This window comes from Microcebus murinus, chromosome 1, assembly GCF_040939455.1.
Source record: "Microcebus murinus isolate Inina chromosome 1, M.murinus_Inina_mat1.0, whole genome shotgun sequence".
Taxonomy (NCBI): Eukaryota; Metazoa; Chordata; class Mammalia; order Primates; family Cheirogaleidae; genus Microcebus; species Microcebus murinus.
The window spans coordinates 26,392,095-26,417,692 of NC_134104.1; the positions used below are offsets into that span (position 1 = coordinate 26,392,095).

Here is a 25,598-nt window from a genome sequence, read left to right on the forward strand (position 1 = left end):
AAGCCTCACAGGAAAACACAGAAAACACCAGACCATCAGCCAAGTGTTTTCTTAGCTCCACTACTAGGAACTGAGACACTTAATTTTGCGTGTATTCTGTTATAAAATAAGACATATATATAAGTAATCTTAACACTTGTACCTCCATAATACGCTAAAATAAAAAAATAAAAAAAATAAGACACATAAGTTTTTGTATATGCGAGTGTACAGTTGGTTCTCATGTTGGTATTTTCATAGCAACAGGTCCTGGCCACTAATGGTGCATCATCCCTAGTCTGTCTCTCCACACCCCTACCCCACACATCCATCCTGCTTTGGTGAGGATCTAGCTCTCAGCTCTGCAGCCAATTCTGACCCAATAGCCCAGTGTCCCTCCAGGCTGAACACAGCCACAACAAAAACTCAACCATATATATAGTATGGTTTTTTCAGTTCAAATCAGAGTCCTTTTTCTTGCTTGTCTTTGAAAGGACCAAAAACTGTTTTAAAAAAAATCTTTCCCTGCCCAATTTACTTACCTTTCCACAATTCATCCCACCCCTGTCACCGGTCCTCCAAGTTATTTTTAAACTTCTGAGTCAACTAAAATGTGAGAGTATTTTTGTATACTATGTAACAAAATAAGCATCAAAAATATCTCTCCTGTGCAACTAATTATTGAAGAGATAAATTTAATGTTTAGTTTGGGGCATGATAAAGAAATGGGTTCCCATTCTTCAGCAAAGACTTGTTTTATCAGGTGTTAGTTTTTAAGTAAAGAAAAAATGTTCAATTTCATTTTGTTTTATAAACATACCAGCACTTTGTACTGAAGTGTTTCTCTGTAGCAATATCTTTAACATTTTTAGCATTTTCCGACTTGGAAGAATAGGCAGCAACTATTATTGCTGATCCGTGAGTGTAAAACTGGATAATTCAAAAACTGGTCAATAAAGATGGCCAATGAAATATGTCCAAAACAATCAGTCAATTGGGAAATAGAATACCACAATGAGGTATCACTATACATTAACTAAATGGCTAAAACATAAAAGATTAACAATGCCAAGTGTTCATAAAAATGTAGAACTGGAATTCTCATATATTGCTAATGGGAATGTACACTGGTACAATCACTTTAAATAAAAATTTAGCAATATTACAATTCTATTCCTATGTATTTGCCCAAGAGGTATGCAAATATGTTTACTCAAAGATCTGCTTACAAATGTACCCATAACAATATTATACATAAGAGTCAAAAACTGGGAACAACCCAAAAATCCATTAACAGTACATGTCTACACATATATAGGAATATTCTTATAATAAAATATTAGCAATAAAAAGAAACTACTGATACATGTAAGAAAACATGTCTGATCTCAAAAATATTTTGTGGAGCAAACGAAGCCAGATGCAAAAACAAACAAACAAACAAAAAAACCCGAAATTTTCTATAAATCTATTTATGTGAAGACCAAGGAACAGCCAAAATTGATCTATAGTAATAAAACAAAATCAACAGATCAATGCTTGCCTGGAATTAGGAGGGTGATAGTGAATGAGAAAGGTGACACAAGGAAATTTTTGAGAGTGACAGAAATATTCTATATGTCCAAATTTATCTAATTATATACTTAAAATGTAAATTATACCACAGTAACATTAACTTAAAAAAGGTCAAGATAGCAGCTGGTGGGGTGTGAAAGGGGCAGCGTGGGTGAGGCAAAAAGGAAACTTCCAGTACAATAAAATATTCTATTTCATTACTATCCTAATAAGGATGGTAATCTTATTATACTTCTTTAAGTTATACATAAGTTTTCATATGATATGTTTGGCCCAAGAAAAATTCTTTCAGAAATCATTCATACACAAATACACACACCAAAAAAAAAGAAAGAAAAGAAATATGAAGATTGCAACTTTAGCTTATGCAATCATTTCCCAACTCCTTAATGCCTTGATTCAACAAATATAAAGATGACTACATTTGCCCCACAAGAATTGGGAAACAAATATCCCACCTATGCACCTGAAACTTTGGATTTCTGTAGGAATGTTGGCTGAGAAAGCCTGAAGGAGGAGACAGCTCCTCTACAACAAGGAAACCATGTCAGTGCACTGATGGAGAGAAACATCTGAAACATAAGAAACCCTGTGTGTTCAAAAATTATGCCCCCTTATTAAACTAAGTGTACTATGATAATTCAATTCCTAAAGGACCCCACCCCCAATCAACTTACACAAATGCTAAAGGCACTTTCACCTTTAAGAATACTAATTAACTTAAACCAGTGGTCCTCAAACTTTAAGTGCAGAAGAGTCATCTGAGATTATTATTAAGAATGCTACAGCCCCAATCCTCAGTCTTGAAACAATAGGTCTGGGGTAAGACATGGAAATGTGCTTTAGCAAGTACTGCAGGTAATGAAGATAGTTCACACACACACACACACACACACACACACACACACACACACTGTAAGAAACTTATCTACATCTACACCTACAATAACAAGACTAAAACAGCAAGGAAAACATTGCTGGACATTTAAAATATCTAGCAACTAAGAGGACCAAACAGTGAAAATAAAGCAGAATTAATCAAGTGGAGGAAAAAAGAGAAAACTTTGAAAAAGTATTTATCACATACATAAAACAAGATGTAATGACAAGGAAAGTATTCTTAGAAATTAATACAAGTCTGCCAAAATAAATGCAAGGGATCAGACTTTTATAAATTCAACTTTCACATGATCTACTTGCCCACATTAGTGACATTCCTAAACTGGCTTTCACAAGCCAAATTTGGTCCTTCATACATAGCATAAATCAATAATTATATATTATATAATTATAATGCAGGAAAAAAGCAGACAACTGCTTCAGGTCAGTGCTATGGCAATTCTATGACATAAGAGACTAAAATTGTGCTGTAGTGTCAGGGGAAAAAAGACTCTGTAACCACTCAAAAATCAATGATTACAGAGTGGCCCCTGGAGAAAGAAATGAGTGAGGGCCAGTCATAAGAAACCAAGTGCCTTACCTGACTTTACAGTACCTAGGATGACAAAGAAGTAGCTGACAAACCAGCTCCCCATCCAACCCCAGGATGCCCAGAGTGAAAGATTTCACAAGGGTCACCAGGACCCAAAGGAAAAATACTTGCAGGCATCAAAATTAAAAGTACTACAATATGTTTTAGTCAAACAGAATCCACTTTGTAAGTTTGTACAGCTTACACATGTAAATATTTTAGCAGTGCATGAGGTACAAAAATAGGGAAATGCCTTTTAATATCAGCACTAAGATAATAATATTATCACATTTAATCATTATTTATTACTGTATTAGCTAATACAAAATGAAATTATAGGCAGCTTGCAGAGAGTTAACAACTTATCTACAAAGAAACAGAACAAAAAAGCAGAGTGGCCTCAAACCATCAAAAAATATTATACAATACAAAAAAAAGTTAACATTAGTCAAGTGTTAAAAATTAGCTACTAATAATCTGTTCATAATACAATCAAGAAAATTCCTCACTTAGAATTACAATTCCATATTATCTCAACAAAACCAAGAATATGCTAAGAAGAAACATCCTAAAATGTCTTATCTAAATGGGGACTAGTAGAAAAAAAGAAAAACAATTATTAATTTTTATATATGTCAGAAAAATATGTTTAATACACTTGTTTAAAAATAAAAGAGTAAAAATAAAAAGGAATGTTAAAGGCAAGGGTAGGTGAGGGTGGTGACACAATGAAAAGTTGATCCATCAAAACTGAATGGAGAAAGCAAAACTAATAAATGGAAAATCAGGTAACAATAAAAGATTAAATTTATCAGTTATCACTATTATGTGAATGGTTAAATTCTAAAAGACAAACAAAAACATAAGTTTGGATTAGATCCATTAGAAACACAAATAGAATTTGACGAAATCCCATTAAAAGTAGAACAGACATCAACATATTTCAGAATTTAAACGATCAAGAAAAAAATACGAAATATTCAATAACATTATTTGTTCATTTCATATATAAATATAAAACTCTGTAACTTTCAGAAAATATACATCCTTTTCATATACTCATCAAAAATCTCATGTATTTGGTCATAAAAATCAACAATCAAAATACTTCAAAAATGCCATCTTGGTAAGTAAACAAAAAACTTTTAAATAAGAAAGTCAAACGCAAAACAAAATCAGATGAAAATTCAAAGCCCAAAAGGCTTTTCATTGGTAAATATAATAGGAAATTGACTACATGTTGTGTTCAAGTCATAACAAGAATAATAAACACCAAAAAGAGCAGAAAGATGAAATTATTAAAGACAAAAATAAAAATTAATAAATTAGAAAACAAAACAGAATTGATAAATCAAACACAGATGAATTTTGGAAAGACCAATAAAATAAATCAGCACCTAGCAAACATTACTAAGAACAAACAGGAATAAGGGGAGGTATCTATATATACAAAATTTAAGAAAAACTTTAGACCAATAAAGACAGAAACCTAAATGAAATGAAAAACTGTCCAGTTAGACTTTCTAGAACTATAGAACATTTTTAAAACTTCCCTCTGTGAAAAGCAGAAAATCTAAAAGACAATAAATAAAATTTGGAAAGTTTATCTAAAATCTGCTCTAAATGAGAGTTCAGGCTTGATACAGTCATAAATAATCACCAAACTTCAAAGTAACAAGTACTTACTTCAGTTGAACCACATCTAATTTTTTAAATCAAAAATGATCATATATCACCAATTTTGAATGGCTCAACCTAATCCTACACTAAACAATTCCAAAAGGATAGGAAAACAAAAAGCTTTCTAATTATTTTATGAGTTAAACTTATCTTAGTAGCCCGTATGTACACAAGCAAACCTTGTAACCAATCTAATCAAAAAATACAAGAGGGATTGGTTCCAGAACCCTCAAGGATATCAAAATCTGTGAATCCTCAATCCTTACATAAAATGATACAGTATTTGCAACATATAACGGACAACACATAACAGAAACATTATCTAATAATCTTAGCTACAGCAGTAAAATAAAATGAAAAAAGTAGTATAAATAATGAATGACAAGAAGTCAAGTAATGATTTGTAAATTATATGGATTTCAATACTTGTAAAATATTGAAAAAATCAAAAAATATTTATTAGAACTGATGAGAATTCATCAAGAAGGCTGGATACAATGTTAATATACAAATCAAAATTAGGTGAGAAAGGGAATAAGTAGCTGGAACACTTTCCTTCTGCCCAAATCAACCATATGCTAACAACAAGATAACCAACTGATTCCTAGTAAAGAATATTCCTTTTATGTAACATTTAAAGTGATTTAATAATGTTAACTGTCAAATGCTGTATCGTATATTTTTATAACCTGAGATGATATCTAAATTGGAAAATACTACATGTCATTTTAACTAAGAAATTTACCTTGAATCCAGTTTGTACTGTTTTTCAAGTTTTAACTCTGAACTTGGTTAACCTGGGACATCCTTTCCTTTTCCTTTTCCTTTCCACCTACCCCTCACCATTTATATAATTAAGTGAAAGTTGACTGCAGATTCAGATTACTCTGCTTCCATCCTCTACTATTTCTTTTTTTCATCCTCCCTATACAGAATAAATGCTTACTTAGCTCCATTAAACACTCTGATCTAAAGAAGTTGCTCATGTCTAATCATACTAACTTTAAGACTTTAGAAGATTCAGAATCATTTAATGACTTGCCAAAGGTCACAGTAAATTGATTTAGATCTAATCCACATCCTCTGTTTTCACTACCACTGCCTATTTTCCTAGCATGAGCAGTTTCAAGCCTTCGTTGTTTCTCAGTAATTTTTAAATCTTGAGCTTCAGTTAAGGAACTAAAATAAGCACTGTACTTGCATTCCTTCTGAAATCCATTCACTCATTTTTCCATTCATTGAATATTTGCTGAGTCCTACTAAGTGCAAAGCACTATTCTAAACACTAGAGTGAAACAATATAGGCAAAGTACCTACCCCTAGGGAACTAATATTTTATTCAACTCAGAAGGATGCATTTAATGTAAACAGTTATCTGTTCATTTCCCTCTAAAATTAATTTGGTCTATGGAGGAAACCTCCTAATGCTGTCCTATAGAATCCTCATTTGGAACTTGAATCTATGTATCAAATTTCTGAAATCTAAGGCTCCTGCACTTAGGTAAATATCAAGCACAAAAGCTAAAGATACACATCCAAGACAAAAGTTACCACATGATTTAACTGTAGTTAATCTGCTGCCAACTCCACCTCACCTGTAACATCTAAACCTAAGAAAAGCAGCTCTCTGCAGTTTTACTACATCTCATAACTCCCTGCTTGGCCAAATTGCAGCAATCAGCCAAAGAACACATCAAAGAGAAAGGCCGCACCTTGCTTCCTCATACTACACTGTGACAAAGACTGATAGATACACTGTGTAGATGAACAAAAAACTGATGAAAGTTTTGTATAGTGCCGCTTTTTAAAAAGATTTTTAATCTTACATCACTCTGCCAAAAAACAAAAAAAAAATCTTGAAAATCTGGGAAACTGTTCCAAACACTGTGATATAGCTATGTACCTAAAACTTACAAGCACAGGCACACACACACACAATTTTTTTAAAGAAAGCAGAAAACCGACTACAATTTTGGCTATGCAATATACACTGGACACCTCTCCTTTTAGGGATAATCTATTAAATTTCTAAGTGAAAACAGTTTCACTTTTGTTTCTTCTAAGTATGAAGTTCACTTCCTAGTTACTAGCTTAAAGTCCACTTCCTGGTAACTAGGTTGATGGATATAAATCTGTCAATTTATTTGAGGTAGATGGTTTAAAGTATTTATGTCCATATAAATATTTTTTAAATAGTTCTAAGATAAAGTAACAAAGTAATACTGTATCAATATGGAAAGCAAACACACATTTAGGTATTCCTTTAAAAAAAAACACCTAAATATCATGATGGAAGTACAAAAATACACCGTTGCTCTAAAAACTTTCCCCGGTATCAACTAAATGATCTAAAACACATACACACACTAAAAACAGCATCATAATGGTAATATTTTGAATTAATAACTACGCCCTTTGTGTAGAGTAGGGATTCATTAAACTAGGAAATTGGACTTGACAGCCAAGATCACTTTCAGTAACTTGATTCTTGATTCTACGATTTTATGTACAACTTCTGAACCACACAATAGAGCCTGCATTAAATGACTCTATGTTAAAGAAACGGGTTAGTCAAAATCAACTTAAAACTCACAAACTTACAAAGTTTTTAATATTATTCAAATTGAGATGTGAAAAATATGAGCTAGATTTCCCACTTTAAAACAGATTTTAATATTCAACACTGAAAACAATTATAAACAAATGATACCAAACATCCTATATATTGCTTAGTATTCATTTGACCATGTGATCCTTCCTAAACTCTATCACATACTCAACATCAAGAACTAAATTTTAAGGTATGCAAAATAGAATAGAGTACATTAGGAGGTAAAATGTTTTAAATGCTCATTAAGTCTGAATTATTTCAGTGTAAATAAATTGCAGTCTGCAATAATTTTCCAAATTTACTAGTAACATCAACATACAAGAGTTTCAAAAACAACTTTCTCAACGTGACTAAAATAACAATGCACTATCCATGCTTTCCAAACTCCTTGAGCATCTTCAATTACTTCAAAGTAGTATCAGAAAATTCTAAAAATAATCTCAAAGCAAAAATGTAGCAGGCTATGAGTATATATAGTCCATTTTAAGGCAGTTGGCCTTACATAGAAAGTTAAGCGCAGGTAGGATATTTACGCTAAAACTACAACAGGGTGGGGCAGTCATTACTCACCCAAATAAACCAAACACTGCTTTGATGGTTTGATCACAGTCAACCCTAATTACCCTCTAATTACAACACAACTAAGGCAATGTTTTTCCCTCTTGCCCAAAATGCTTTTCACACAAATGAAAAAAAAAAAAAAATTTAAGTCATGACCAACTACTCTTGCTATATAGTGCAAGCCATGATAGTGCACGTTAAGATTCTGACTGTAAAATCTATAATAGCAGGATAATATCTTACTATTCACTTTGAAGATATGAAGCTTCACAAACATTACATATATATATATATATATTTTTTTTTTTTGCTTTAGTGAGTGACCATTTGAATATATGACTGATTGAAGTGTAAAGGGTGAACGATGAAACAAGGTCAAACTTAGGGGACAAAAGATTCCTGGAATAACATGGCCAGAAAGGTTTCCTTTCTTAAGGACGGTTTCTATTTCACAGAAAAGAAAGAAAGAAACCGAAAAAGGAAAAGAAACCAACCAAACCATCTACTTCTAAATAGAGTCCACCTGGCCAGTGTACAAACCCCGCAAGGAAGATAATCCAATTTTGGTGGAAACCTTCTTTTGCAAAACAGCAGGCCTGGAATACTACCTTCGAAATACAAACTGTGTTCAGAAGGGATGACAACTGGCTCTTTCCTTTTTTTTTTTTTAAAGGAAGGAGAATAAAGTTTAATTAAGCAGCACTGTAGGAATGCGAGGGTCGCTCTCCACACCTGGCAGCGCCTGCCACCAGAAAACAATCGGCAGAAGGAGGCGGATTCAAACCCTCAAACTACACCCCGCTTCCCACACACAGCCCGGCACTGGGCGCGACGCCGCCCGCGAGCAGCAGGACGAAGGGTGGCGGAGGAGGAAGCCGGGGCAGCCGAGGCCCGAGCGGCGGCGGGAGGGGGCAGCACGTCGGAAGGTGCGGGGCCGACGGCCGGCGGCTCGCCTCACCTTCTGCGCCGCGCTCTGCTGCAGCACGTTCTGCTCCACGGTCATGGCCCCCGCGGCGGCGACGGCGGCGTCCGGCTCCTCGTGCCGCGGCCGGCACTGGCTGCCGCGCTCCGCCGAGCCCCAGGGAGCGGCACGGACGGCCTGCGAGGACAGCGCCCCCGCCAGCCAGGCGCGGAGGCGATGGCGGCCGGCGTGCGCGGGCACCGTGGGCAGGCGGCGCAGCGCGGGCTGCGCGGGCCAGGGCGGCCCCACGTTTCCTAGCGGCCCGCCTCAGAGAGGCTCGTCGGCGGCGGCCCGGGCCATGGGCGGGCGGCGGACGCCGGGGCGCGGGAGGGCGCGGGCCAGTCGGGCAGCGTCACGCGTCCGCGCGCTCTCTCCCTGGCGGCTCGCGGGCCACTGCGGGGAAGGGAGCGAGGGGACGAGGGAGCGGCCGGCCGGAATGGCGCTGTCCTCCTCCCTCCCCGACTCCTCCTCCCCTCCCCGCCCCCAACCGCCGTCACCGCCCCCACCGGCGGCTCCTCCCCCGCAGGGCCCCGCCCTCCCGCCGCCCTAACCCTACATTGTGACCCGCGGGGCGGCGGGCGGGGCGGGGCCGGCGCGCAGCCCCGCCCCCCGGGCCGGTCCCGCCCGCCCGGCGCTCCCCACCCGGGTGGGAGCGGGCCCGCGGGCTGGGCCCGGGCGCCGCCCCTGCGGCAGGTTGCGCCGACGCCTGCCCCGCACTCTGCAAGGCTCTGAGCAGAGGCCGGGGGGCAGCGCTCCTCCCAGCGACCCGGACGTGCCCGATCGCCCGCTTGCCCACAGGCTCCAAAACAAACATTCCCCAACGTGCCTGGAACGTCCAAAACCTGCGCAGGGTCCCGGACTGCCGCTGCTCTCTGCGTCTCTCGTTCCCTCCCCTCGCCTTTCTAGGAATTTCACAAGCAATAAACTTGCCCAAAGGGAAAAGTCAGATAAGCAAAAAGCTGTCAGAAGTCCTTATTCTGGGATCTACTTTTCTCCTTAACTAATCGTTACATAAATGAACATTGACACCTTTGCATCTACTTCGTTCGTTCGCATGTGTGCCAGTCCCTGCTAGGCTCTAGAGAAATAAGGGTTATTTTCCGAAGATTTGATATAAATGAAATACAGTCTATACAGCACACATTACAAAAATATCACTGCCTGGATGATACATAATTCTAATATCCCAGTTGCCAAATTAAACAATTAACCATTCCATGTATGGAATACTTGACTATATATGGAATTATAAGGAAAACCTAATATTGAGAAAGCAATACCTAAGTGCAAACGTTCCACAGAGGTGGGGACGGAGCTGAAGGTGCACAGGTAGGAGGGAAGGAATTATCAGTGCATATTGTCACAAATACGATAACCACTCAAGCCTGGGTATAATTTTTAATATGATGACAAGGAAAGCAAGCCTGGTAAATGATAATTGAAATATTATCTGGTTTCATTTAATAACCATGGATCATAATAGCGCTTAAGGTTTTGTAACAATTCTGTACACTTTACAGTCGTCTTTGATCCTCACCTCAGAAGTCTTGGACCACCTTTCGTGATCTTTTCCTTGAATCTTCATATTTGTTTGCTCATTTGATTTTGACAAATTACAAATTTAATTGATATCCTACATCTTTCTTAGAAGAATATGAAAACTCATGAAATGGTTGGAAACAAAGATTATTTTAGAAATAATGTCACAGTTTTGATCTAATGCATCAATTTTTTTATGAGAACACATACCCAAGGAATGTGACCTGTCAAAGAAAGCATATTAGAGCCCATTTTCCTCATTTATAGACTAAAGTTTCTTCTTTTCCTTGTTTATAGACCAAATTCATGTTTCTTCATATTATAGATATTTTTTTAAAAATCAGGTTAATACATTCAAATTTAAGAAAATTAAATTTAACATAAAAATCTAGTACTATGATTTTAAAAAGATACTGCCAGATACCAGAGATCAATTTCAAGAATTTGACAATATGGTAATCCTCTTAGTTACATTTTTAGTTCCACAAAACAAACAAAAAAACAAAAACAAAAACAAAACATTATGGGTGCTCACTAGATAATCATCAAATAAGGCTCTTTATAGGGTAGGTATATTTGCCCACTTGGATTATTCATTTCCAGTTTACTTCTGATGGTTTCCTATTCAACATTTTTAAAAAATATTTTAAATTGTTTTATTCTAGAATCTTGAGAAGAAAATTTTAAGTTATCTTATAGACTTTCCTTTTTAGAAAGCTTACAATTGGAATGAATAGAGAATGGAAATTTGAAAAATTGAGATAAATTGGCACATAAAACCATTGCCAGAACTTCCTAACTCATTTTGAAAAGTTGTCTGTATGTCAATTTTGCTATTTATGAGTCAGATTTAATATACATGGTGTTCAAACTATATGTCATCAGTATATTACTTAATAATTTCTAAACCGCTGCATTTTTCTGTACTGTTGACACTCAGGTAAAAATGTAAAATGATAGATTTCATATCAAATCAAAAATTTAGTTTTTAACTCTGCCATGGTTTGAATGTATACTCCCAAAAGCATGTGATGGAAACTTAATCCCCAATGAAACAGTGTGGGGAGGTGGGGCCTAAAGAGAGGTGAATAGGTTAGGAGAGCTCTGCCCTCATGAATTAATTAATGCTGCTATTACTATCACGAGAGTACAGTTATTCTAAGAGTGGGTTCCTTAGGAAAGGATGAGTTTGGCTCCTTTTTCCCTCCCCCCCTTTCCACTCTTTGCCCTTGATCAACTTCCCAGCCTCCAGAACAGTGAGCCGATAAATTTCTGTTCATTATAAATTATCCAGTCTCAGTTATTCTGTTATAGCCACACAAAATAGACCAACACAAATCCCAAGTCTATTTTTCTATTTCAGATTAAAATGATATTATAACAATGTTCAGTATTGTGTTTTCTATGTGTGAACGCAGGAAGTTGGTATTCCTCTATCTTGATTATTAATTTCTCTTAGTTTAGAAAGGGTTTGGAAATCTATTTCAGGACAACAAAAGTTTACAATGTTGCCAAAGCACATTGGTAGGACATTAATAACACAGAAATGTTTAATTTGTGGTATAGATTTGAACAATTTCCATGACAAAAGAGTGGGCTTAAATCTACATCAGTGAGGATCAGAATTATTTTACTCCTTTAGGTGTATTGATATTCTGGATTTTTTTCTTTTTTGAGACAAGTGTCTCACTGTATCACCCAGGCTACAGTGCAGCTAACTACAACCTCATCATCATAGCTAACTACAACCTCAAACTCCGGGGTTCAAATGATTGTCCTGCCTCAGCCTCCCATGTAGCTGGGACTATGGGCACAGGCCACCATGCCTGGCTAATATTTCTGTTTTTTGTAGAGACCGGGTCTTGCTCTTGCTCAAGCTAGTGTCTTAACTCCTGGCCTCAAGCAATCCTCCCAAGTGCTAGGCTTACAGGAGTGAACAACTACTATCCCAATATCCTGGGATAATTTTATTTCCACTAATAAAGAAACAATAAGCAATCAATCAAATAGGAGGTTTCTATAATGTCACAATGGTCCTATTCAGTAGGACCATAGATTGGAACCTGTAAGAGCACTGTCTGCCTAATACATGCACAATAAACTGTTTATCTAATTAAATGGGTGACTATGAAGAAAAAAAAAAACAAGTTTCTTTATTCTTTTGCAGTACATGTCTAATTCTAAAATCTCATTCTAAGTGGATAGCTTTGTGGTCCTGGCAACCCAACCATATTTTCTATATGACAAAGGATGCCCTTATTAGTATTAAAATCTCCATCCATCAATAGTGCCTCACACTCTAAGGCGCTCCAGGTGTTGCTTCTTTGGTGTTGTACTAATTTGCTCACATTGCCATAATACATTACCACAGACTGGGTGCCTTCAACAACAGACATTTATTTTTTCACACCTCTGGAGGCTGGAATTTCAAGATCAAGGTGACAGCAGGGTTGGCTTCTCCTGCAGCCTCTCTCCTTGGCTTTCAGATATCTACCCTCTTTCTGGCTCTTTCTATGATCAGTGCATGTGCGCCCATGATGTCTCTTCATCTTCCTCTAAGGGTAAAAGTCATATTGAATTACAACCCCAGCCAAATGACATCATTTTAGCTGAATCACCTCTTCAGAGACTTTATCTTGAAATTTGGTTACATTCTGAGGTACTAGGGGTTAGGACTTCAATATTTGATTTTTAGGGTAACACAATTCACCCCTTAACAGTCATATTCATCCACTTCATTTAATTTTATACTTTATACCCTTATGCCATCAAATATCCTTTTCTGGCCCCATCCCATAACCTCTTAGATTGGAAAGAGATGCATTAACATATATAGTTGAGATGTTTTGGCCCCTCCAAATCTCATGTTGAAATTTAATCCCCAGTTTTGAAAGTGGGGCTGAATGGGAGGTATTTGGTCATGGGGGGCAAATCCCTCACGAATATCTTGATGATAATGATAATGAGTTCTTATTTTATTAGTTCACACGAGAGCTGGTTTTTAAAAAGAGGCTGGCACCTCTTCCTCTCTCTCTTGCTTCTTCTCTGGCCATGTGACATGACTTCTGCTTTGATTGGAAGCTGTCACCAGGAGCAGATGCTGATGGGATACTTCCTATACAGTCTGCACAACTGTGAGCCAATTTTCTTTATAAATCACACAGTCTCAGGTATTTCTTTTGTAGCAATGCAAAATGGACTAACACAATCCCTTTACACATTTTCTGCCAATATTGACACTTCCAATTAGAATAGTTTGGGGAGGAAAGAGTTTCGTGAATTAAAAAAGGAATCTAGTCTAATGTGAACTATTGTTTTGCATGATCTACCTATTAGAGAAAGCAAGGTCTACATGGAGAAAAAGATATGCTTTATCAACTGAGAGTCAGCACAAAAGTGGATATGTCTTGCCTATATCACTTCCTTTCATTACCTCGAATAAGCCCAAAGTCACAATGTCACGCTAAAGATGGCTTAGAGGCCCCAGCCCAGACACTTTCTCATCGCTTTCCTTTCTTCCGTTTATACTATATCAAAAGGCAAAGTCTCTCCTGTATTGGTAGGCACAAATTTTCCTGAAGATATCCTATAATATATATGAGCAGAGAAAAATTACATATTAGAAAGTAACTAATGTCATTTTTTAAGACCTCTCTCCAATATTCAGAGCACGTGATCCCTGAAGAACAACCCAGGGACTGCTAGCTCTGTGATCTTGGGCAGGTTACATAAACCTTCTGCATAGTCCTTTTCTGTTTGTTATCAGATGTAACCTTCAGCATCTATTGTTCTGCTCTGAATCACAGATGACTATTTCTGCATGTTCCATGAGTTTAAGTCAGATGGCTTTGGAATAGATTTGGCAAATAACAGGTAAAAGTGGGGTATTAGAGGGTGAGTGAAAGGAAAAGCCAGGCTATTCCCCTTTCTCCTCACTCTCCCCTGAGTGGGATCTCCTTGGGCTGTATTTCCTTGGTGGTTTAACTTCTTACAGGACTGGCCAGTTCCAGGCCCTCCCAGTGAGGCAAGTCACTGAGCTCTAGAGACCTTACCTCCTCTTTTCTTCCCTCCAATTTAAGTGTGGTAGTACCTTCTTGCTGTTGCTAAACTTAGGTTTAACTCACTGTCCATGTTGGCTTTTTAGCTCTCCATTATCTGTATAACCAATTCTTTGGATTGAGTATCCTTTGTTTTAACCACTTCAGGCATGAAAGGAAAACTTTCCCTTTGCACTTTGAAGCTTAGCTGAAAATCAACTGACAAAGGTCAGATTAATAAGAGAAAAGGCATACGAATTTTTGTTAATCTGCATTGGGGAAAATCACAGAGTGATTATTCCCCCAACCCAATGGGGTACAGATGATTGATTATATACTCCCTTCTTAGAAGAAAGGGAGATGGATAAATGTGGATGATTTTAGGGGGTAGCAAATGATTTTTAGGGTCATTCAATGGGCTTTGAGAACATACAATGGCCTGAGACAAAGTCTGTTGGGCCCACAGAGCAGACAACGGCTCATGACAAAAGTCTGTCCAGGCTGTTGACAGACTTCAGTCTTCTTTCTGTACTAAAATTCAGTTAATGAAAATCCAACAAAGGGATCAGAGGTAATTGTTTTTTTCTTTGGCAGGCCCAGACTTTAGGCAGATAAGGCAACTTCAAAGAGCAATTTTATCCTGTGCTTTGGCAGGGACAGAGAATAGGGCCAGGAGTCGGAGACTATTCTGTTTTTCTGACATGATCCTTACTGACATATTTTCTCTGTGTCAGTCCCATCATCTATAAAATGAAAATAATAGTATGTGGTTATTTTGATGACTAAATGATTTAATATATGTAAAGTGCCAAAAACACTTTAAGGCACAAAGTAAGTACATGATAAATGTGAACAACTTTTTGCTACTATTATTATTAAGACTTCCTTGTGACCTATAAGTGGAGAAGTTAATTAAAACCGTTACATTAGCACTAAGAAGAATTAGGCAGCGGGGACTGAATATTCCGAGTCTAGGAAAACAAGACAAGAAATAGGGTGAGGTAAGGTCTGGTAAAAAAATCTCCCAGTCTAAGAAGGGACTATACACCACTGACATTTCTGTAATAGTTTAATATATCAGCTCATATAGAAGAGAACTCTTTTTTAAGAGATGGGGTCGCATTTTGTCACCCAGGCTGGATTGCAATGACATAATCATAGCTCACTGTAGCCTCAAACTCCTGGGCTCAAGTGATCCTCCTGCCTCAGGCACCTGAGTAGCTGGGACTTCAGATGGGCACCGTCATACCCAGCCAATTTTTCTTATTTTTTTAGAGATGGGGCCCATGGCTAACTCAAAAGAACTTCTTTGGTAATTCTCAGGCAGCTACTTTAGTTTCAAATCCTTGGTGATTATTTGTATTCTCTCTTAGAAAAGACACAAAGTTCAGGTGTAAATGTCATTAATTTTTAAAAATACTTACTACAGATATGGAAAATCAGAAATTTTTTTCTAGACAAACCATGCTATTGGCAAGTAGAAACAAAAGGGGAAAAACGTAAGTAGTAGGCAGAAATGCCGTCATTGTTGGATTCTGGATGTGTATACAATATGAGTGCTCAGTAAGTGTAACTGAGATGAATCTATAAACCAAAATGGAAACTAATTTTAAAAGCTCCTTTCTTAATTTTAAATCTTTTAGAAATCATTTTTAGTATGTTTAGTGTATATAAGTAAAAGTATATCTTGTTTCATCAATAACAGCACATGAAATTTTTTTATGTGAAGGTTATTTGGATAGTTTTGTTCAAATCTACCATAGCTTTCAGGTTGGGATATCCTATTATAAACACCATAATTATATGGGAATACCGACTAGTAATACATTCCACATAAGTGAAAACAAAATAGCACATTTTGAAATTAAATCCCATGAGTTTCAACTTCAGAACCCTCCTCTAAGATTGGTTTTACTGTCAGGTGAGTTGGGACGGCTATTCCAGGCCTTCTGTTTCCGGTATGGGAAACTGTGATAGATTTAGAGGCAGCTACTATTTTTTATATACTTGCTATATGCCAGTACCTGTGCTAAGTACTTTACACTTATTTAATCCTTATAACAATCCTATGAGGTTGGAATTACTACACTCTTTTTACAGAGACAGAAGCTGTGGCTTATAGTTTAAGTGAATTGCCTAAGGGTATACAACCAAAACCTGTAAAACAACTTTCAACCCAGGTAGGAGTTTTGTTTGACTTCAAAGCTTCTGTAATTAAACCCCCTACACTGCAGACATGCTGCTATGGTTTGGATATGGTTTGTTTGGCCCTGCCAACTGTCATGTTGAAATTTGATCCCCAGTGTTGGAGGTGGGGCCTGTTGGGAGGTCTTTGGATTATAGCAGCAGATCCCTCATGGATGGCTTGGTGCCATTCTCATGGCAGTGATTGAGTTCTCATTCTCCTAATTTCCAGGAGAACTGGTTATTGAAAGGAGCCTGGCACCTCCTGTACTCTCTCTTGCTTCTTGTCTTACCATGTGATCTGCACTGCTGGCTCCCCTTCTTTTTCTGCCAAGAGTGGAATCAGCCTGAGTTCCTCTCTAGCAGCAGATGCTGGCACCATGCATCTTGCACAGCCTGCAGAATGGTGAACCAAATAAATCTCCTTTCATTATAAATTAGCCAGCCTTAGCTATTCCTTTACAGCAACACAAATGGACTAAGGCACCAGCCATTCCCCAAGTGTGGTTGATGGATTCCTGGAGGTCTTCAAACCCTTTCTGGGGGTTGGCAAGCTATAACGTTTTCCAACCATATGTCTGTGTGAGGCCATATTTTCTTCATATACTTCACTCTCATGACATATGGGAACAGATCAAAAGCAGAAGTAGATTACACAATTCCATTGTTTTCTGTTAAACCAGATATTAGAGATTTATAGAAATATAAAACAACCATGTCATTCTTTTGGCTATTTTTTGTTTTGTGAAATATGATTATTTTAAAAAGCATTATTTATATGAAAATGTAATGATTTTCTTGTTATTTTTAAATAAAATTATAAATAAATATTTTTAAATTTCAATAAATAATGATAGATATAACCTAAAGACATAAAATCATTGAGGATCATTGGGGTCCTCAATAAATTTTAAAAGTACAAATTAGTTTTAGGATCATAAAAGTTAAGATCCACTGCTATAGATTTCTACTATCATCAGGCATTGTGCAAGAACTAGAAATAAAACTGACCTGACAGTTCTTTATGTCTCTCAGGTATCATGCATCATTATTGTGAACCTTCAAGAAATTAGGGTAGACATAAATTGAATCAAAATTCCTTCCTTATCCAAGTACCAGTCAAAAGCTAGATGAACTCTAGGTTTAGAAATGATCATGTAGCTGGAACCCATACTACTAAGTGAAGTATCCAAGAATGGAAAAACAAGCACCAGATATATTCTCCAGCAAACTGGTATTAACTGAGTAGCACCTAAGTGGACACATAGGTACTACAGTAATAGGGTATTGGGCAGGTGGGAGGGGGGAGGGGGGCGGGTATATACATACATATTGAGTGAGATGTGCACCATCTGGGGGATGGTCATGATGGAGACTCAGACTTTTGGGGGGAGGGGGGGGAAATGGGCATTTATTGAAACCTTAAAATCTGTACCCCCATAATATGCCAAAATAAAAAAAAATTAAAAAAAAAAGAAATGATCATGTAATTATATGGAAAAGTAGAGCCCTAGAAATCTGTGCATGAAAAAATAAGGCGTAGAATGTTGTTCCATCTTCTCCTTTTGTTGAAAGAACCAAAGATGAATTATTTTAAAGTACCCCCAAAATGATAAAGGATAATTCAAATATATAGTTCGAGTTATTATAACATTTTGGTAGTAATGAAATTGTTGAAGTTAGGAATAGGCTCTAATAGATAACCATACTGCCATTTAATAAATGGTAAAATAAAAATTATAATTTTTTGCACTAACTAGTATATTACTGACTTAGTCCATTTGTGTCTGTATAAAGGAATACCTGAGGCTGGATAATTTATAAGGAAAAGAAGTTTATTTGGCTCGTAGTTCTTCAGGCAGCACAAGAAGCATGATGTCAGCAACTGCTTCTGGTGAGCACTTCAGGCCACTTCCATTCATGGTGGAAGGTGATGGGGAGCTGACTGTGCAGAGATCACATGGTGAGAGAGCAAGCAAAAGAGAGAGAAGGAATGTGCCACGCTCTTTTTAACAACTAGCTCTCATGGGAACTTATAGATTGAGAACTCACTGATTGCAGTGAGGATGGCACTAAACCATTCATAAGGGATCCACCCAAGGACCCATACACATCACACGAGGCCCAATTTCCAACATTGAGGATCAATTTTCATTTTTCTTTTTCCTTTCCTTTTCATTTCAAAGTATTATAGGGGTACAAATATTTTTGGTTACATGGGTCACTTTTATAATGCTTGAATCATGGTTATAAGTATGCCCATCATTCAGATAATATTCACTCTACCCATTAGGTAGGTTTTTCACCCATCCCTCCTTCCCCTCTTCACTGCTTGATTTCCACTTTTACTTCCCCTCTATGCACAGGTGTGCTCATCAGTTAATTCCAATTTAATACTGAGTATATGTTGTGTTTGTTTTTCCATTCTTTACATATTTCACTTAGGATAATGGTCTCCAGTTCCAGCCAAATTGTCCCAAAAGGCAATTCCTTATGGCTGAGTAGTATTCTATGGTATACATATACCACATTTTGTTAATCCACTCATGAGTTGGTGGACACTGGGATTGATTCCACATCTTTGCAATTGCAAATTGTGCTGCAATAAATATTTGAGTACAGGTGTCTTTTGGATAAAATGACTTATTTTCCTTTGGGTAAATACCCAGTAGTAGAATTGCTGGATCAAATGGTAGGTCTACTTTTAGTTCTTTGAGGCCTCTTCATACTGTTTTCCCGTAGAAGTTGTACTAATTTGCATTCCCACCAACAGTGTATAAGCATTCCTTTCTCTCTACATTCATGCTAGCATCTATTATTTTTGGACTTTTTAATAAAATCCATTCTGGCAAAGCAAGGTAATAGTTCATTGTGGTTTTAATTTGTATTTCCCTGTTGATTAGTGATGTTGAGCATTTTTTCATATGTTTATTGACCATTTGTCTCTCTTCTTTTGGGAAGCTTCTGTTCATGCCTTTTGCTCACTTTTTTAATGGGGTTGTTTAATTATTTCTTGCTGATTTGCTTGTGTTCTTTGTAGATTCTTGTTATTAGCCCTTTACCAGATATATAGTTTGTGAATATTTTCTTCCATTTTGCAGGTTGTCTATTTGGTCTGTTCAACATGATGTTTGGAGGATCAAATATCCAAACTGTAGCAATAACTACATCATTATTAATATATTAGTATAATATACTAATATATTATAACTAGTATAATAAATTTAATAACTTCTTATTTGTTCAAGTGCATTACTTTATATAAACCACTTGAACATACAGTGTGTCTCATTTGACTCTCACTAAGCATACTATGAGACAAGGCAGGGCATACTCTGTCTACAGGTGTAGAAACCTAGTTTTAGAGTATCTTTTAACTTCTAATCCAGTGTCTTAGCTCTGACATATGCTGGCTTAAAAGACAGTAATGTCTTTTGCTACAGTGTCTTATTTTCCATCATGATTTTAAATGAATTTGAAAAAGCACACCATGGTATTGTTTTATCACTCACTTATGCAGATATTTATCAGGAGAGCAATAATTGATGAGAGAGATACACATTCTCACATTAGTGCTTATACTTAATCTTTAAATTTTTCTATCCTTAAAGAGTAAGTGAGGTAATGCTAACTCTTTTTCACATGATGTATTAGCATTAACTTCCAAAACAAAATCACACACATAACTTTCATTGGCATTCCAACGGTGTAATAACTTTACTAAATAAATGGGAATTTCATTCACATCTTGTATATGTCAAGCTCACTTGAGATGAACCCATACTCCCTATTGAGGCTGTGGAATTTCAGTACCATGGACAAAGACAAAAAACTACCCCTACCCCCAGGGAGCCTACAGTCTGGTGGGAAGTCTACTACAGAAACAATGCCAATAATATACAAGGTGATAAGGAAACCAGGAATAGGGAATCCCTAACTTTGCCTAAATAATACAGTCTTTGCTCTGACACAGTTCACAATCTGATGCAAGAATCAGGACATAGAAAACAAAATATGAGACATTAATAACCAAATTTATTTACAAATTACTGGAATTCAGAGGAAGGAGAAATGGGCCTAGCCTAGGAAAGTAAAGCAAGGCTTCACAGAGAAGGTGTCATCTGATATAGGTCTTAGTAGAAAAAGAATGAAGTAGAAATAATTGATAGCATGAACCTCAGGTTCTGTTGAATGCAGGTACTAAAAACTTGACCTTCCCTTCACCTTTGTTTCACAGAAACTTGAAGTAAATGATCATTAACCTATTGTGTTATTTTGAACCAATTATGCACGTGTGATAAGCAGGAAGTTCTTAGCCAAAGTCTCTACTTTAGTAAGCCTTGGGAGACTTTGAAACTAAGCCTATTTCTAGAAGACACGAACACTCTGTAGCGAATGTATGAGGGTTGTATTTTGGGGTGGGGCAGCCCACTACTTGAACTATGCTTAAGTCATTAGCCAATATGTGACTTTTGGTGAGAGGTAGGGCTCCACCTACCTGCCAAAGAAGCTAAAAATGCCAGGTACTTGTTCTCTCAGATCCCTACAATAAACTCTGCCAATCAGATGTTCACCAAGGCCCACTAAATATGTAGCTAGTGAAGCAGAGAAACAAAGAAAGTTTAGAATTCACTTTGGTAGTTGGGGGGTTGGTAAGGAGTGGGGCATGGTGGTGGTGGTGAGGGATTCGTGAGTGGTGCCCAGTGTCCCTCCAAGTATGAAGCAGAACACTATGCTGGCTGCTGAAGGTAATCTCTGACCGGAGTTTTTTTTCCAAGCCAGTTTTCCATCCTTCCTTTCATTGTGTCAGCTGCCAGGTAGGTTTACAACACACTTATTTCTTGAAGGCAAAGTTAATTTTTGTCATTTACAACAATGGAACCTGATTTAGGAAAAACCCAGTTTTCCCTAAAGAACAGAATGTATCCTGCAATGTATCTGGTAGTACTTCTAATTGTGCATGTTCTACAGAAAATTCATTTTAAGAATGTCCTAACAATTGCCAATGACAGGTGATGGAACCCCAAAGAAAGATTGTCTTTATAATTGAATGTTAAGGAAGACACATTAATTGGTGTAACTCACATGGAGCCCCTAATCCAAGTGGATAAACTTTCACCAGACTACGCAATGCTAAATCTTGCTAATTATAAACAAAACATGGCTAGTTAATTGATATTTTACAACTTTTCTCCAGTTGGGATCAGTTAGAGGAAGGAATGAAATTAAAATGTGGGAAGAACAGTTTGTTAGCAGAAGGACTAAACATAAAAAAAGAGGGCACTATATAAAGGAATTCATTCATTAATTTATTCATTCAAAGAACATCTGAGGAATGTTTATGTGCTATAAGTGAAGGGAGACACAAACAGAGCCAAAAGGAGCCCAGTGCTCAAGCTGTGTGCAATATGGATTGGCCTCAAGACTGTCAGGGGCCTGAATTACAGCACTGTGTCCCAAAGAAGAAAATGATGGAATGCCAGGAATTCATGGATGCTCTGCAAAACCCGAACAAGTGTATCTTGCTAGGGACACACTGATGAAAGAGAAGACTGAGAATGATGGGACTGCCCTGCCCCACATCTATCACCCTAGTGACAGGGCACCTCTTTGCAATGTTGTGACTTCTGTATCCGATAACCACACATCCCCAAGGTTTACAGTCTTAGCTTTAGATTTTACTGTTTGCCTTTTAGATATCCAGAGTTTAACTACTAACCCATTATTATGCCCTTCAAAAAACAAAAACAAAAGCTGGTGAAATTATCATATTGTTTCTACTTGCTGACATTTGGCCCAGCAATGTTGAAAGTGAAAAATTTTAACCATTTCATAATCCTGTTATATTGAAATTGATTTCTAAAACCCTTCCTAACTATGAGGTAAGGTAATAGGAGAATGGCAGTTATATTTCTGCAATACCTTTGTGAACAAAAGCATAAGATCCCCCTTCCTCACCATGTGCTTCTCCAGCTGGGGAGATAAAAGTTATATTCTCATGTGAACCTTCCTTAAAAGAAGGTAGTAAGTGCAAAATAGGAGTGCTTCTGCCAGATCCCAGAGATTCTGAGTAAGTAGAGCTAGGTCCCTGGAATCTGTAAAGATTTTTAAAAAATAGGTAATACATGCATAAAGAGATAAATTATGAAATTTCAAAATGATATACAGATGAAAATATTTCTTTCATCCAAAACCCTTGTTTTCTTCCCCTGGGGCCATTATTAAGTTTCTTTGCTATCCTTGCAGATATATTTTGTGCACACATAAACACAGAGAAACCAGAGGAAAAGATAGCATCATATACACTCTATTTTTTACCTTCCTTTTGCTTTTCATTTAATAATATATATTATAGGTCATTTCTTGTCCTTAAAAACACTCTCAAAGCATTTCAATAAGTTGAAGACGCTGGTAAAAATCTTCAACATGTTATTAGGCTCTTCCAATATTTTATAGGGGTAATTTTGTGCTAGAACCAGACTGTTTTCAAAAGATTCAATCTAATTCACATTCTCTTTATCCTTACCTACCAATCCAGATTAACCAACCAATCTAAGTTTACATAGTTTTGGTCATTTAAAATACAGAGCTTTTGTGGGAATACCTAGTACATGTGGACCTTTGTCCTATTCAACTATCCCTAAGGTCCTAGAAAATAAACATCTCTCACAAAACGTTTGCCTTTTTATTACTTATATTTTTTATATTTGTCATGGATACAGTTAACAGATCTTCAAAGGGATTTCTTTGCAAATATTTATGCTCTAAAAACTCTAAATTGAATGCTTCTTAAGGGCAAGGTATTAATCTATTATTTAATATAAGCAAAAGGAAAAAAAAGCAGATTCATATAACCAATGGTTAGGAATTGACACTTGAAAAAGATATTATTTTCTTCTTAAAAATTTTATTTTGTTCAAGAATATACAGCTAAATAAAAGTTTGTGGGGAGTCATTTTGCCTGTTCAACTTGGATCATAGTTAATTTGGAATTTACATTGAAAAGACTGAAAATGATACAGCACACACACACTCACACAACACACATACACAACATAAAAAAGAACACACCAAAAGCCTCATATCTGTGAATCCCCAACCTATTATTATAAACAGGAACAGTAAACTAGTTTCCATCTTACTTTAGTTAGAATTTACCCAGCACAAGTACTTCACTGTTTAAATATTAATTAATGTGTTGAAATATTAAATAGAAGTCCTCTCTGTCACTAGACATGCACTAAAACAAATTGAAATTGGTTTCTGAGTTTCAATATTGCTATTCTCTTTGGGATCGACTAAGAAAAAAACCTTAAGGATAAAAAAAAAATTGCACTTAGGATGTCCTCAAAGCCAGAAATAGTTATATGTATCTGATATTGAGTATTTGATATTGATACCTAAAAGTCTAGAGAATTGTATGTATTCTTATTCCTGAACTCAACTAAATACAAAGTTAATCTCTCATTTTGGATGAAATGGTTGTGAAATACAAATAAAATGTACATAGTTAGGAAATATTGTCTTCTCTTCTTGGAGGTGAAAAGATATTTCAGATTTTTTGTTTTTTGATATTTTGTTGTTTTCTGACATGAAATTTGTATATTAAAAAAGTATGTAAGCTACTTCATGGGAATGTAAGAAGAAAAATAAATAAATAATAAAAAAAAGTATATTCATTGGATTTTGAAAATTTAATGGTTACCTTTTATTGTTGAGAAAATAGCATATTAATAGTTGCTCATTTTTTCACATATCAATTTGTTTTTTATTAAGTCTATTTTTATGGTGACAAACAGACAATTTTCTCTTTCCTTTCTACCTAGAATGTTTATTCAGCCAGTGCCCCAAATTTAATCATAATGTGAATCATAGAATGAACGTGAATAAATCACAGAAATAGAAATAGAATTTTCCTATTTCAGTACAATTCAAAAAGAACCTTAACAATTCCAAAGTTTTAATTCAAGTCAATGCTAATTTAAGAGTACAGGTGATCTGGTCTGCTTCTATTTATTGCTTCCTAACCCTGAGATTATTCTCATTTTAAAAGATAGTGATAATTTTTCACAATATTCTTGTGCTGTGATGTATTCCATTTTATTGACATATATTCAAATAAAAATATATGCTGTATTTTTTAGCATGGGAATTAATTTATAAATCTTTCTTGTTGTCTGTAGAACTTCCAAGGCATGTTAACCATATTTTTTTAAGTTTAAATTGATTTTTGTAACCTGAGGGGGAAAATACTGACCTTCTGTTTGTTGCTACATTAAAAATAATGATTAATGACACTTCTAGAACATGACTACCAGCTAAGCACCATGTGTTATGTATACACTAATATTGTAAACACTTTGAAAGTTAAGAGATAAGTTTATTTTCTGTATAAGCATAAACTATAGTTGGGGATGTATAGAATTATTATTAATTAAGAACTATTCTGTTGTCTAACAGAGCAGAGATTCTTAGGAATGGAAGCTTAAAAATAATAAGATTGATTCTGGGATTTGGGGACTTTATACAGCTATCTTAGATTTTATGAAGTAGTTGAAAATCACACATTTATCATTTATTATTGTAACAGACAATTTTTTTTTTTTGAGACAGAGTCTTGCTCTGTTGCCCGGGCTAGCATGCCATGGCATCAGCCCAGCTTACAGCAACCTCAAACTCATGGGCTCAAGTGATCCTATGGCCTCAGCCTCCCAAGTAGCTGGGACTACAGATGCGTGCCACCATACCTAGCTAATTTTTTCTATTTTTAGTAGAGACAGGGTCTCACTTTTGCTCAGGCTGGTTTCGAACTCCTGAACTCAAGCAAACCTCCAGCCTTGGCCTCCCAGAGTACTAGGATTACAGGTGTGAGCAACTGCGCCCAGCCTGTAATACACAATTGATACTAGTGCTAATTGTACTATTAATGTCACACGATTACCCAAGGCACTTTAACAATAAAATACAAGAATTTTTTTAAAAGACTCATAACATACTAAC

The 25,598-nt window shown here is 36.5% G+C and overlaps 1 protein-coding gene across 7 annotated transcripts in view; it reads right to left on the reverse strand.

Annotated features, from left to right (window-relative positions):
• The window catches only part of USP25 (ubiquitin specific peptidase 25), a 137,256-nt gene extending 127,938 nt beyond the window's left edge, over nucleotides 1-9,318 (reverse strand). For all 7 annotated transcript variants that reach the window (XM_012786014.3, XM_012786012.3, XM_012786010.3 and 4 more), the window contains exon 1: nucleotides 8,836-9,318. In XM_012786014.3, coding sequence (XP_012641468.1) covers nucleotides 8,836-8,880 — 45 coding nt within the window. In that variant the 5' untranslated portion in view covers nucleotides 8,881-9,318. The remainder of the gene's footprint in view (nucleotides 1-8,835) is intronic.
• Nucleotides 9,319-25,598: the final 16,280 nt, after the last annotated feature.